General features: G+C 53.0%; 2 protein-coding genes across 2 annotated transcripts; one reads left to right on the top strand and one right to left on the bottom strand.

Moving 5' to 3' along the window:
* Window positions 1–270: 270 nt before the first annotated feature.
* Window positions 271–5,137, top strand: LOC148654025 (protein FAM124B-like). Its single transcript, XM_088597180.1, has 4 exons — window positions 271–426; window positions 1,792–1,886; window positions 3,076–3,800; window positions 4,140–5,137. Exons 1-4 carry the CDS (start codon window positions 401–403, stop codon window positions 4,743–4,745), a joined length of 1,452 nt encoding a protein of 483 aa, XP_088453306.1. The 5' UTR covers window positions 271–400; the 3' UTR covers window positions 4,746–5,137.
* A 538-nt stretch (window positions 5,138–5,675) lies between these two features.
* mospd1 (motile sperm domain containing 1) lies at window positions 5,676–12,887 on the bottom strand. Its single transcript, XM_088597186.1, has 6 exons — window positions 12,733–12,887; window positions 9,896–10,162; window positions 9,387–9,462; window positions 8,111–8,346; window positions 7,187–7,348; window positions 5,676–6,000 (listed from the first exon to the last, which is right to left on the bottom strand). The coding sequence occupies exons 2-6, from the start codon at window positions 10,047–10,049 to the stop codon at window positions 5,969–5,971; spliced, it is 660 nt and encodes a 219-aa protein (XP_088453312.1). The 5' UTR covers window positions 10,050–10,162; window positions 12,733–12,887; the 3' UTR covers window positions 5,676–5,968.
* Window positions 12,888–13,187: the final 300 nt, after the last annotated feature.

A 13,187-nucleotide genomic window follows, 5' to 3' on the forward strand; every position in this document is an offset into this window, starting at 1 on the left:
TGAGTAATTTAGTGCCACAATGCTCGGAGAAGTGTAAAAATTCATCTTGATTCTTGTCCGATTTGTGTGGCTTTGGGCTGTAGAACAGAACACTCGCGACACCCGTTTCTTAAAAGTAAATCGCACAGGATCTCTCAAACGACGATCTGTAATCCGGTGGTTAGTTTCTCCGCGTTTCGCTATTAGATGGGCGAGGGCTGTGGAAGTCGGACCCTCTGGGCCGGGGGGGGCGGGGGCGTGGCTCCAGCACGGGCCGGGGGTGGCAGGGGGGCTCTCCGTCGCGCGGCTCCGCAGATCCAGGGGGAAAGGCAGCTCGCTGGTACCGTCCGCCGGCGACAGCACGCTGGCACGGCGTCTCTTTCACCAGCCCCGCGGGCGGCAGGGAGAGGAGGGTTCCGCTATGGACTCGGATTCTGAAAGTGGCGAGTAAGTGTTACTCCACGCGTTTTAAATCGGTACCGTACAAATCGCGTGCCTTAAAAGTGCTTTCATAACTTTAACACTAATGCGCACCTTTGTGAATGCATGCGATGCTTAAATATTTGTATTGTCTTTTTTTTAAGAGACTATACCACGCACAAGAATTGCTGTTAAAATTTGCTAAATAAGTTTTTTTTTTAATTACCGGCGTGAGTGAAAAGGGCGCTAGTGCTAGCACCGAGTATTACACCCACCCAAGCGAACGAAAATTGTTAGAAGTTACGAATTCTTTTCAGCAACGTGTTTTGAAGGGAATGTAAAAGCTCTTTAGAAGCGAAACGTATTTTGACATGCCAGTGGCGCCCAAGCCGCGCAGTCTCCAGTCCTTCGGTCCTCCGCAGCAGCGGCTGCGTCCTGACAGGGACCAGCGGGAAGGGCTGCTGCTGTCCGTCTTCTGTGAGGTGCAAACAAAAAGACCGAACAATAGATATTTATGCAACTGAACAAAAACGCCCGCAAGAATCTACCATAGATGCCCCCAGCGATCTAGCTAATTTAACACAGTCTTTAGAGGTCACTCGGCCGTCGTCTTTAGTCCCCTTCAATGGCTTAATAGGCATGAAGGCCGAGGTGGGGAGGCGCCCCGGGCACCCTGGACACCGAGCGAGTTTGATCGCACAGCAGTGAGCCACTAAGGCAAGACTTTGTTGTTGTCGCCTGCCAGCTGAGTATCAGATGCGCTTTCCACCCCCTCACCTCGGATTCCTCTCGCATGGTTTCGCGTCGTTAAAATCGTTTCCTCTACCGCTTGCAGGACGGGCCGCTCTCCTCGCCCCGCGTGTTCTCTCGTCAGCTGAATAAAATCGTTTTAGTCCACGTCACGGCTGGCACCACTTTACGCTGCGGCACCTGATGTGCGACGGACAGAGCCCGCGTCGCGTTAGGGATAAAGGTCTAACAGGATCTTCGTTCTGCTTCCAGTTTTACACGCAAATTAGCGCCTACACAGGTGCAGTAGCAGGCCGATGTCAGCGCAGCTGATTTGTTGCGTTGACCTGGTAGGGGAACAACTAAAAGGTTAATTCCCTGCTAAAAAGTGAAGAAATTAAACACAACGTTTCGGGTGTGAGTCAGTAGTAGCTAGAACCTCAAGTGTCCCGCTCCAGACAGGAAACACAAAAGAAAACAACTCCAGATATAGGGGGTACTGCAGCAGAATCGAGCCTCCTACAAATCTACTGTCCTTCGAAATATCCTCTTTGGAGGAGTGTAGATATGCCGACTTTTTTGCAAACTTTTGGACCTGGTGACGGTTTGTCGGGTCAGGCTGCAGCCGGGCGCGCTGAACAAACACAGATGCTCGTTTTGCAGGCGGATGTGTTTGGGCCGCACCGCCGTGAGGGGCTCCCGGGCGCATCTGGGCGGCAGATCTCTCCTCGCAGCCGGCATTTCGTCTCACAGCTCGAGTAAGTGTTTAATTACCAGGGGGGGGGGGCTCATTCATCAGAGCGGGCGTCTTGCCTCGCACGCAGATGATGGCGTGCGCGGAGCTCTTTTTAAGCACCAGATGCATCTGTTTTTTTTTTTTGCGTGGCACCTGGGTAGGCCCAGGGAGAGAAATGGGCACCGGGACGCGGTTCCGACCGCTGCTGTGCTTCTGGAATTGTGGCTTTCAGGCAGAAAACGGGGCGCGAGTCTGTAGGGGCGCTTGGAGGTGAAGGATTTAGGGAACCAGCCCTCCCAGCGGGGGGCCAGAGACCCGGTGGGGAGCAGGCCGAGCTGAGCCGCACTGATCTGCGCGGGGGGGGCGCTGTTGGGACATTGTAACTGTAGTACAGGGAAGACGGGGTTCTCCAACTCCAGCAGTGCGTTCATGAGCTGGGATGTCCCTGTTTCAGCCAAAAATCATTCGGGGGGCAGTTTTGTCCTGTATTCTCACTAACATTACCTACGGTCAGCGATTGACTGATCACTTTGCGTGGATCGGTTGTCATCCTCGAAATCGCGCAAGAGCTTCATTCCACAGTAACCCCTAGATGGCGCTCGTGTGCGAGCTAAACACCACGACTGGTTCACAGCGCTTCTCTAAATTTCGGCACACGTTCATTTGTCTAGCAATCTCAGTCGGAAGGCAACGGCAAGCGGCTGAAACACAAACAGCCCTGCAGCTCATGCCCCCCCGCCCCAGCTTGCACATCTGTCACATCACAAACATCTGGCTGGTTTGGGTGTTACTCCCGGAGTCCGAAGAATCTCGTTCCAGTTACACCACCGGCATCGTCTGCAGTGACCCGGCTGGGTGTTTCCCCACAGTCAAGTGGGGCTCTTGGCAGGGAGAAACAAGGACGAGGTACAGGTCAGTGGCCACAAGGGGGTACCCTGAAAACCCGATGCTGGCATCCAAAAATGTGATAGTGATCTGTAATATGAAACACTCCCCCATCACCCCAGCCATCACTGGTTTTGGTCTTTTGTGATCCGCCTTCCGCCTGAGGGGACCTGTGTCTCCAGACAGGCTGAAAGAGATGGGGGTCCACAGGTCTCCCCCCCCTGCTCTGAAGCGGCTCCACGCACTGCGAGCTCGCGCCCCCGGTGCCGGGCCGGGCTGGACGGGCCGGGCCGCGCCTCACCCGTGTCGTGTGCTGTCCCGCGCAGGTGCGGCGACGCTCCACCTCCTGGCGGACCCGGGCTGCGGCCCCTCTCTGCGGCGCACGGTGGCCGGCCTGCTGCAGCCCGTGGCCCCCGACGGGCCCCGGCTCGTCCGGGTGTCGGAGCGCGAGTCCCCGCGGGGGGGCCCCGCCGCGCCCCGCGGGCAGCCCGCCCTGGCGGTGGTGCTGTTCCTGCGCGAGCCGGGGGCCCGGCGGGGGGGTGGGGGCCTGTGGCTCCTGCAGCGGCGCCTGAGCTGCCCGCCCTGGCGCTACCACCACACCGAGCCCACCAGCCCCCGGCGCCACATCCTGCCCTACTGCCTCGCCGCGCAGGACCTGTACAGCCTGGGGGGGGCCCCGGACCTGCCCCTGTGGGCCGCGAGACAGGTGCATTATGGGAGGGAGGCCGTGCGCTTCACCCTGTACTGCCGGGACTCCACTTTCTCCAAGACCCGGGCGCTCTACGCCGCCGTCCTGGGCCGGGACGCCTCTCTGTCCCGCGACGGCTTCTGCTGCTTCTCCCTGTTCTGCCCCCGCCCGGCCTGCGAGGTCCAGCTGGCCCTGAAGCGGCTGCCCCCGGAGGGGCGCCCCGCCCCCCTGCCCTCCGCCCTCCTGGAGTTCAGGGTGCGCGACCTCCAGGCCCTGCGCCGCCGGCTGCCCCGCCCCTGCACCCCCATCAGCCTGCAGCGCTGGCAGACGCTGGACTACGACGGCAACAGGATCCTGCTGCAGGTCGGTGCCTCGTCCAGCACGCGAGACACGTGGAGTGTGCAGGGCAGTGTGCGAGATAATATTGGGCAGATAAAGATTCTGTGTGAGTCAGGCAGTTATTACTGACATGTTCTTCCTAAATCATTGGCTTTATTACCTGAGAGCTCAGATGTTCTGAAAGCAAAAATGGATTGCCGAGTACCAGATCTTGGACAGATTCATCCCTTTTTCTAAAACTTGCGTGCGCAGGCGTGGAGGCTTGAAAATGATCCTCTCTGAAGTGCACGGCACTGGTGCAGACCGGCGTCACAGTTCATTTTTCAGACGGCCATCAGAGCAAGGCTGGTGTGTGTTTTCCAGGTTGGCCTCGACAGCCCAGTTCTGTGGAGAAGTGGGCTTCTGTCACCGGTCCCGGGTGCTCGCCCCGCCAGTCCTGAGGGGATCCCGAGGTGGCCCGCGGGCCCGCCCTCCTCTGGAGGCCCAAACCGCACAGCACTGGCCCCACGGGCCGAGATAAGCCGAGAGAGGCCTAGAGGGTGCTTCTGGACCTGCAGGTGTCTGGAGGGGACACAGCCTCTGTGTGGATGTCCTGTCTGTCCTCTGGCCAGCAGTGGTGACTCTTTCACCTCCTCTTCCTCCTCTGGTACTCTGGAGCCACACTCTTCCTCATCCTTCCAGCTAAGGAGCAGCAGCTCCCCACCTTCTCCTCACGGTGACTGGAGCACACGTCTCCTGGCCCCTCCTCCGAGGACGGCCAGCGTGGACCTGGGCTTCGCTGTCCTCCACAGCGGCCCGAGTTCCCCGGCTGGCCCTGCGCTGTCCGGCCCCTGGCCTCACTGCCGCTCGGAGGGCCCCATGGCACGTGGGAGGCTGTCGCCCCCGGCAACCTGCTGCCAGCCAATCCCGGAGCAGAGGAGGGCTTCCTGTGCGCTGCCCACCACGTGCGGAGATGAGTTTTACATTTGAACAGGCCGGACTGTTTGACAGGGGTTCGCTGAAGGAAACTGCAGGTCGAGGAAAAGAGGGAAAACGGCTGTATCAGACTTGTATTTTTGTGCTGTTTTCTTGAAGTACAACCAAGCGGCATTTACAGTATGTCAATCTGATCTGTGAATGATTCTTTTTTAGTTCTTGTCAGGGCACACTGCAAGGATGTACACTGACGCAGTAAAACAAGTATTCAAAAAGTTTAGCTTTTCAGTCTTTATACATTACTCACAGTCTGTGCATTAGCTTTATAGGGGGAAGGAGTGTCCGTTATTGGATTAAATCAACACAGAAACGCAATATTATATGATGCATGATCTATTCTGGATCATTTGACATATTGTTTGAATAATTACAATCAACAGTCAAAATGTTGCCTCTTTTTTAATCATAAATAAAAAGCTCTTTATTGCATGTTATAATTATACTGTATAAAACGCAGTAAAGCACACAAAACACCAGCCACACCCAGCCTGAGCAACTGACCTGCCCCTATAGACCACCACTGATATTCCTGAAGTTTGCAGTTTTATTTGTACCTCGTTTTATAAGTTGTGCACTTCCTCAGTATTCCCGTTTAGCAAATTTTTGCCGTTAAATCCGAAGTCCGTCAAACTGAGGGTTTACTGTCCTTTGATCAGGAACAGCACAGTTTCTTTAGATCACTTAGAAATGTTTCCTGAGTACCTTCTGCTGAACATGCATGGTAAAAAGTAACAATCCAACACAATCCAGGGTGTGAGTTCCGCACAGCTACTGATTATTGTGCTCATTCACGTTGTTAAGCTCACTGAAGCAGTTAAACTTGCTGGAAGTCACAGGAACGCTGACAGGCTACACGGTCACTACACGTTGTTCTCGGCACGTGTGATGTAGAAAACAAAGTCAAACACCATGGAGAGAGAAGGGTAAAGTTGACTGACACTTTAATAAAATGTTTCCAGATTTCTATACAAAACTCCACGGCTTCACCCAGTTAACCCGCCCCCCCCAAACCCTGCCCCCCGGACTCCAGTCAGGCACTGCACTTCATTCTGTCCTTCATCAGCTCCGCCCAGCCCTCCTGGTCATTTAAATAGGTAAAAACATTATTTCATGTGAGGGGGGGGTCTTCCTGCCCCACCCTCCTCCTCCACACTCTTCAGGCACAGTGATGTCACCTCGCTGTGTCTCCCCAGAGTGTTCCTCACAACCGTCGTACTTCATGTCCGCAGAATGACCATCGTAAGAAGACCTGTGTGGAAACGGCAGAGAGGAGCGGATCAGACCCTACACACAGAGAAATCACGGAACCACTGTCACTGTTGTCAGGCTCTGGCTGTGCGAGTTGCCCCTTTATCGGGGTGCTGTTTTCGGTCGGAGCCGTGTGTGAAGAGGGTGCTCCAGCCCTCTTCTGGAAATTGCCACCGATGGCTTAAACAGCACGACGAGCTTTTTTCCCGGTTTGTGAATCGCAACCCTGCCTTTTGAATGTTGCCTCACATGCCTGCTTTATGCCCGTGTCCTCCCTGCTCCCACCTCTTCTTACCCACTCAGTCTTTTGTTCTCCTTTGCTTTTTAATGAGCTACCTCGCCACTCTCCCCCTCAGCCTAAAGAAGGACTTTTCCTTCCAGCACGGAATGAGCCTTTTCCAGCTCCTCTGCAGCCTACGTCTGCTGACACAGCTCCCTGCCCGAACGCGTCTCTGGTTTGGCCGGTGTCTTAGAGTAGAGGCGTTAATTGCCATATGTACGCGTACGTTGGAATTGATCTCTCGGGACACACGCGGTACAGCAGACAACACCTCACAGTGTAGACAGTACATTAAAAACATAACAGCCAGAGCAATAAATATGTTGTGCAAACTTTGAGCCTCTGGTCTCTTCCTCTGCGCCAGCTGGGAATCGAACCCGGGTTGCAAGAATGGTGGGAATCTTGCCTGATACCGCTGCACCACGTGACGCCCCTACTTCCCTTCGTCTTGTCCTGCCGCGATGGCGGCGGCGGTCTGACTGAGCTGGGAGCCGGTTCTGTACGAACCAGTCAAGCTCTACGTCCCACACTGCTCCCTTTAGACCAATCCAGTGACGAGCCACAGAGTAAACGAGTCACTACTAGCAGAACGTGGAGGCCGAAGGTAAAACCGGAGGTATTTGTGATCTGGACAGATTCCCAGAATACGACCGACACACCTGGGAATCCTCCGTGCTTGGAATCTGCGTGTCCTGTCCCGAAAATGGAAACAGGGGGGACAGGAGACAGGAAACGGGGATCCAATTAAATACGGAAGTGCCCGCTGTTCTCAAGAGGCCCCATGGAGACCTGAAGGGACCCCGCCTGTGGATGTGTGTACCCCCCAAAACATGTCTCCTGTTAATGTATGTAGAGGGCGCTGTTGAGGGCACATGATCTATCAATCCCTCTGCCCGCTGGCACTTACCTAAAACGTAAGCAGCTACAAGTTTCTTGTTAACACTTAAATGGAGGTAGACAGGCACTATTGACTCGATCTCTCCCAGCGTAGGCAGCATGAGGGCGGCCACACACACCAGGCCCAGCAGCACTGTCAGCAGGCTTGGTCCGGTCGAGGGGCTGCGGCTCTCTGCCGGGACAGACAGGTCAGCCAGTTCAAAACAAGCACCTCTTTCTTCTGACCAGGCTCTGCCTTTATATGAGTCGCAATATGCAGACTGTGCCTGTCCAGTGGGGATAACTGCAGCTCTGAGTGTCGGCTGCAAATCAAGGGGCTCAGGCTGTGGTGCAGGAGAAGCTCAATCCAGTGTCACAGCTCACCCTGAATTACCTGTTTCTAAAGATTGGGAGCGCCCTGAATTTACTGATCCATTAACTTAACTTGTTCCAATTAAGGGAACTCCAGTCCAGGAGGGCCGACTGTTTCTGATTCCAGTGATTTGCGGGATAATTTAACTAATTGCCTGCAGGCGGGCACAATGAAATGGGCCCAGATCGGTAGAATACGATCATTTAATAGTTACCTAAAAAACTACAGGACTGGGGCTCTGCAGGAGCAGGCCTGGACACCTGAAGTGTGGATTGGGACAACGTAAGGTAACTGTGCCACCTTGTGGACATACTATAAATAGCATACTTGCAAATATTTGCAGGTGAATGAAGTTCCTTACTACTGCGGAGCTGCGAACAAATGTGATGTATAATTCTGGAGTTCAATTAAAAATAACTGGGAACCCAGATGGAACAAAATACCAGCAGACACTGGGGTCCCGAGGACTCGAGGACCTGGACTGGATAGATTAGCACTGCAGTCCAAGACACCACCTGGTGGCGGCGGCTGGTAACTGCAAGTGTGCCACCTGGTGGCGGCTCCGGGTAACTGCAGCTTTACCTTGCTGGAAGGCAGCCTGCTCGAAGAAGACGCTGTCAGTTAGCTGCTCCTTTACTCTGCGCTCCTCCTCCTCCTGCTGCCGCTGCTGCTGCTGCTGCTCCTGGGCCGAGGGCAGCAGCGTGGCGATCACCTCTTTGCGCCCCAGGGCCTTGCGCTGGCTCTGCTCCGATACCTGAAGGCGGAACTTGTCGATCACGCCATAGTGGCAGGCGCGCACGTCCCGGTGACGGATAACACTGCGAACAGACAGGAGAGTGCCGTTACCACCCACCGCCAGAGGGCGCTGCTCTGAAAAAGCACGCGTCTCACTTTGACTGAGGATGATGATGGAAACCGTGTGGCTCAGTGGGATGGTGAAAATAAGGCTGGGGGACCCATGCTTGGGCAGTGCATGCTGGGAGTCACAGTCCCAGCCTGGGAGACACCAGTTTGAGCAGGGCTGCTTGGACGCTGAGCTGGGCTTCACTGGCCAGTCTAGAGCAGCCCCCTGGTGTGGTCAGGCTCAGGATCAGGATTTACTAACTGTGAGAATGTTTTCTATTGCGAAAGGTTGTTTTGGACATAAAGTTTCTTTCGATAGAAAAAAAATCAGTGGGGAGGAGAGCAGAGTGATGAAGCCAGTTCACGGATGGGGATTATTAGGAGGCCATGACTGGTAAAGACCAGGGGGAAATTGGCCAGGACACTGGGGTAACACCCCAACTCTTTTCGAGACACTCCCTGAGATTTTTAATGACCACTGAGAGTCAGGACCTCAGTTTTACGTCTCATCCGAAATACGGCGCCTGTTTTTACAGTACAGTGTCCCCATCAATATATTGAGACACTAAGACCCACACAGACTGCAGGGTGAGCGCCCCCTGCTGGCCTCACTAACACCTCTTCCAGCAGCAGCCTTAGCTTTCCCAGGAGGTCTCCCATGCAGGCACTGGCCAGGCTCACACCTGCTGAGCTCCAGTGGGCTGCTAGCGGAGAATTGCAGGGCGACAGGGGTGCTGGCCGACGTGGTGGATTGGAAGAAATCACTTGACTTGAGCTCAGCATTCTGTGACTGTGCCACTGCTACTCAAACTATCAGCAAAGCTTTCTGCCCCTCATTGAATGTGATAACAACATGAAGTCTACGTGCAGCTCATAAGTCTTCGGTGGGGTGAGGTCACAGTGAGCCGTCTCGTTCCTACACACAGGCAGCTCATGGGAAGGGCGCCATCGCCAGGGCAGAGGCAGGCAGCGTCTGAAGCACAGAGGCCCTGCAGACGGACGGCAGGTGACTCACATGTCCACACAGCACTGCGGCTTCACGGCTCCGCTGGCGTCCACCACAGCATACTTACTGGGCGCCGTACACAACACTGGGAAGAAGGCAAGCAGCCAGGGGCGGAAGAAAAGTTTAAAATGCGGACGACAAGGACAAGACACGCGCGACATCCTGCCAAAAATCAAGCGAATACTCCCAGAAGAAAAAAAAACAACTCATTCATGCATTACTCTTTTCCTGGGGTTCAGCTTGCCGAGATTTCCATGCATGTTTAAGAGAACCCCCCTTTTAATAACCCCCCCCCCCCTCCTCCCCCCACCCAACAGGAAGCAGCAGTAAACCAGACCGAAAAAGCCGATACCCGATGGAGTCAAATCCCAGAGAGTCCCGGGTGAAGGAAATTAGAAAACAAGTCTCCCCCCCCACCCCACTCCACCCCACCCCACCCCAGGCTATCCCTCCCCTGCCGGGGAACAGGCCGCGGATCGACACGCCGAACGCAGTGCTCCCGCACCAGCAGGACCTACCTTTGAACTTTAAGGCAAACTCGTAGGGGTTGTAGAGGGTGAGCACCTGTTTGTGGGAGGCCTGCTCGTCGGCGTAGAAGAGCAGCTCGGTGGGGAACACGAACACGGGAAGGCTTCCTTCCACAAGCTCCGGCTGCCTTCTGGGCGGCTGCATTGGCACCGGCTCTGCCTCTCGCCCTCCCGCCGCCGCGCTGACGTCTCTCCGGACTCCGGGGCTCGCTGTGCTCGGGGCTCGGCCTCAGCACCCCAGCTCCATCACGGACACCCCTGAGCGCAGAGCCGGGGGGGGGAGGGAGAGAGAGAGAGGGGCGCGGCTTACTGGCATGGCTCACACTGGCTCAAACTGGCAATGAACCCGGCCGAAACTCTCCCCACAGCGTTTTAATGACCACATAGCCAAGACCCCGGTGTGAACACCCTGCTCTGAAGGGTGGCGCCGCCCACAGCCCAGAGCCTACTGGGACGGCTGCTTGGCAATTCTGGTCAAAGGTTAGGGCACCACCTCCAGGCCCACCAACTGAACATCATCTCCCAGCCCTGGGACAACTGCAGATAAACTGGCTCCCCAGGGCCAAGAGGAGGGACACATAGTGCATGGAAAATTATAAAGCTATTATAAAATGCTTAATTCAGTTTCTTATTCACTTCAGTGCATTTTTATTATATAAGCATTCCATGCTCAGAAATATCGTTCCTGAATGTGTAGTAATGGAATGACTACTTTCTGACCTGGATTATTAAAAGTGCAGTCCTACCTACAGCTAGAGTGAAGGGGAGAAATATTAGTATATAAAACATACTTCACATCTGTATAATATTTTAGTAATCTAATAATCTCTTCGACTTGCTGGTTTGAACAGGAGTATTGCTTGTGGATCGTTGCGCAGAGCCTAGTTTACAAAAAGAAAACCTTCATTTCAGATCTTTGTTTCAGCAATTCACAGCCAAAGCAGCTGAACAGTCATCAGTACTATTTCTGTCCCCCAGGCTTCCATTCTGCCTGTGTCAATGGCTGGACACTTCCATCAGACAATGAAGGAGACTGCTGGACAGGCATGATTCTCTTCAAGTGACTATGAACTGGCCAGTGGGCAATGTGTACAAGTTGATGTTTATCTATCTTTTAGCAGGCAATACAACAGCTTCTGTTGCAACAACAGGTGTCTAACATGGCTGACTGACTGGTTTAGGGGACTGTGGCCAAGCAGGCTGTGTGGGTCAGGTGAACAGCGGTGTGAGATGATGGAACTGTGGCCAAGCAGGCTGTGTCTGTCAGGTGGAAGGTAAGTGAGATAATGGGACTGTGGACAAGCAGGCTGTCTGGGTCAGTGATGGCCTGAGATGATTAGTGGGCCTGGTTCCGTTCAAACAACATCCTATAAACTAGAATCTGCTACATGACCCCAGGAATAGTATGGGCGCAACTGAGAGACATCTAAGATGAGGTTCTGTTCTACAGGAAATACATACCAACAGTATACACCTTACCAAATGTGTTGCACAGGCATCCTGAAACCACAATTTCAGATAGGAACCATACTGGTTTTTTTTTGTCTACTTAACGTGTAATTATTCAAAAATATAACAAACATCGCCTCGAACGCATAATCTTTTTAAAAAAACCTTTGCTAAGCACTGCGAGGGCAGGCAGTTTAATTTAAAGACGGAGGAACCAGACAGGCACATGTTTCCAGAAGCCGAGAAACAGTCATAATCTTGACAGAGAATTAGGACAGCAGCCACGCGTGGCCGGGGCTGACGTGTGAGGCAGTCCAGCCCTCCGGCTCCTGACTCCACGTGGCTAGTCACGTGGGAGTGTTTACAGGCAGCCTCGGAAACACGCTCGGTGACGTCATGCCCGGTTGAAGCGTTCACCTGCGAGACGTGCCGATCCCTCTCCCCACGCACAACCCCTTCGTCTGTTCTTTTCACAAATAAAATAACGGCGCAGTCCATCCAGGAAAAGTCTCTTTGAGTTGGTTTTAATGGTGCCGGAGGCAGACCCTCGTTGACATCAATGACAGATCACGAAAGGCTGTAACAACACCCGCGTTTAAATGTATATTCATTTGGCACCCTTAAGCAAACCATTCCGAAAATAAACCTTTATTTATGTCATCGTATCAGTTTCGTTGCGGTAATCTAAATAGAGCTCGCTCAGGCTAATAGTTATTATATTTCGACGTCACCGCTAATATAAACTGCCTTTATTGTAGTACAACCGACAATCTGGAAATATATTTCAGCACCGTCGGCTGTTTTGTCTTTCACAGTAATAATGCTCCTTTACGGTAACACCAACCAGTACGTGCGTCCAGTCACTGTGTCCTGCGATCATCGCCAAATATGTCCTGGCTGGGCAGAGACAATAGCGGCAGATGCGGACCACTGAGGAAAAAAAATGAACCTCGAAACGATGTGGTCTTCCAGCGGTAAGAATATTTTATAATTAAGAGTTATAACTAGGCATTGCGATATTATCAGTTACATAAACGATGTATTGTAGGGAAAACAGCAATTGGCTTAGAATATAAGACATAAACATCATCAAATCTTTCCACAGCCTAATACAGATACTATAACCCCGCTCAGTGTGCTCAAACACCCAAGGCAGCACCGATCACATTACAGTAATACAATTCAAATTGGCAATTAAAACCTCCCTTTATTAAGGGCAGCTGCAAATTAATTACTCAGCTGATAACGTACAACCATAACCCTATTTATTTTTTCAAGACCTAATTAAGATCAGGACCGACTAACTCATGAACCCGACAGGCACTCCCTCCAAGGCCTTTCCTCGCATCTAAAACGGTTTTTATAACGACCGATCTTACCCTCTTGATAAATATTTTTATTGTTGTGCAAATCCCACCCTGTTGTTTCCTCTTGTTTCTTTTTTTCTCTTTTCTTTGTCAATCTGCTGCAGTTCAAGGCGGAGGATTCTGGGACAGTGGAGGACCCAGGGAATTCCGCCAGTGTCGTTGGTGGTGACGTCGCCGAGGGGCGTGTCGTGGCGCTGGGAAGCCCAGCTAAAGCTAAAAGCGCCGGATAAGGATTTCTCTGGTATAGCGGTAATAAAAATTAGATCAGGTGAAAATATATTACATTTGAAGAGGTTTCCGGTGTGGTTGCCTTTCACAATTGGTAACCAAGGAAAGCGGGACTCGGATAATAACTTTTTCAGGTGGTTAGCTGCGTCAGCATGCGTAGGTTGCAAAGGAACACGTAATGTGTTTATTCCATGCTGAAAAGAGAAGAAAGGAAACGCAACGTTTCGGCTGTGGAGCCT

This window comes from Lepisosteus platostomus, chromosome 10 (assembly GCF_059453375.1).
Source record: "Lepisosteus platostomus isolate fLepPlt1 chromosome 10, fLepPlt1.hap1, whole genome shotgun sequence".
NCBI classification, from domain to species: Eukaryota; Metazoa; Chordata; class Actinopteri; order Semionotiformes; family Lepisosteidae; genus Lepisosteus; species Lepisosteus platostomus.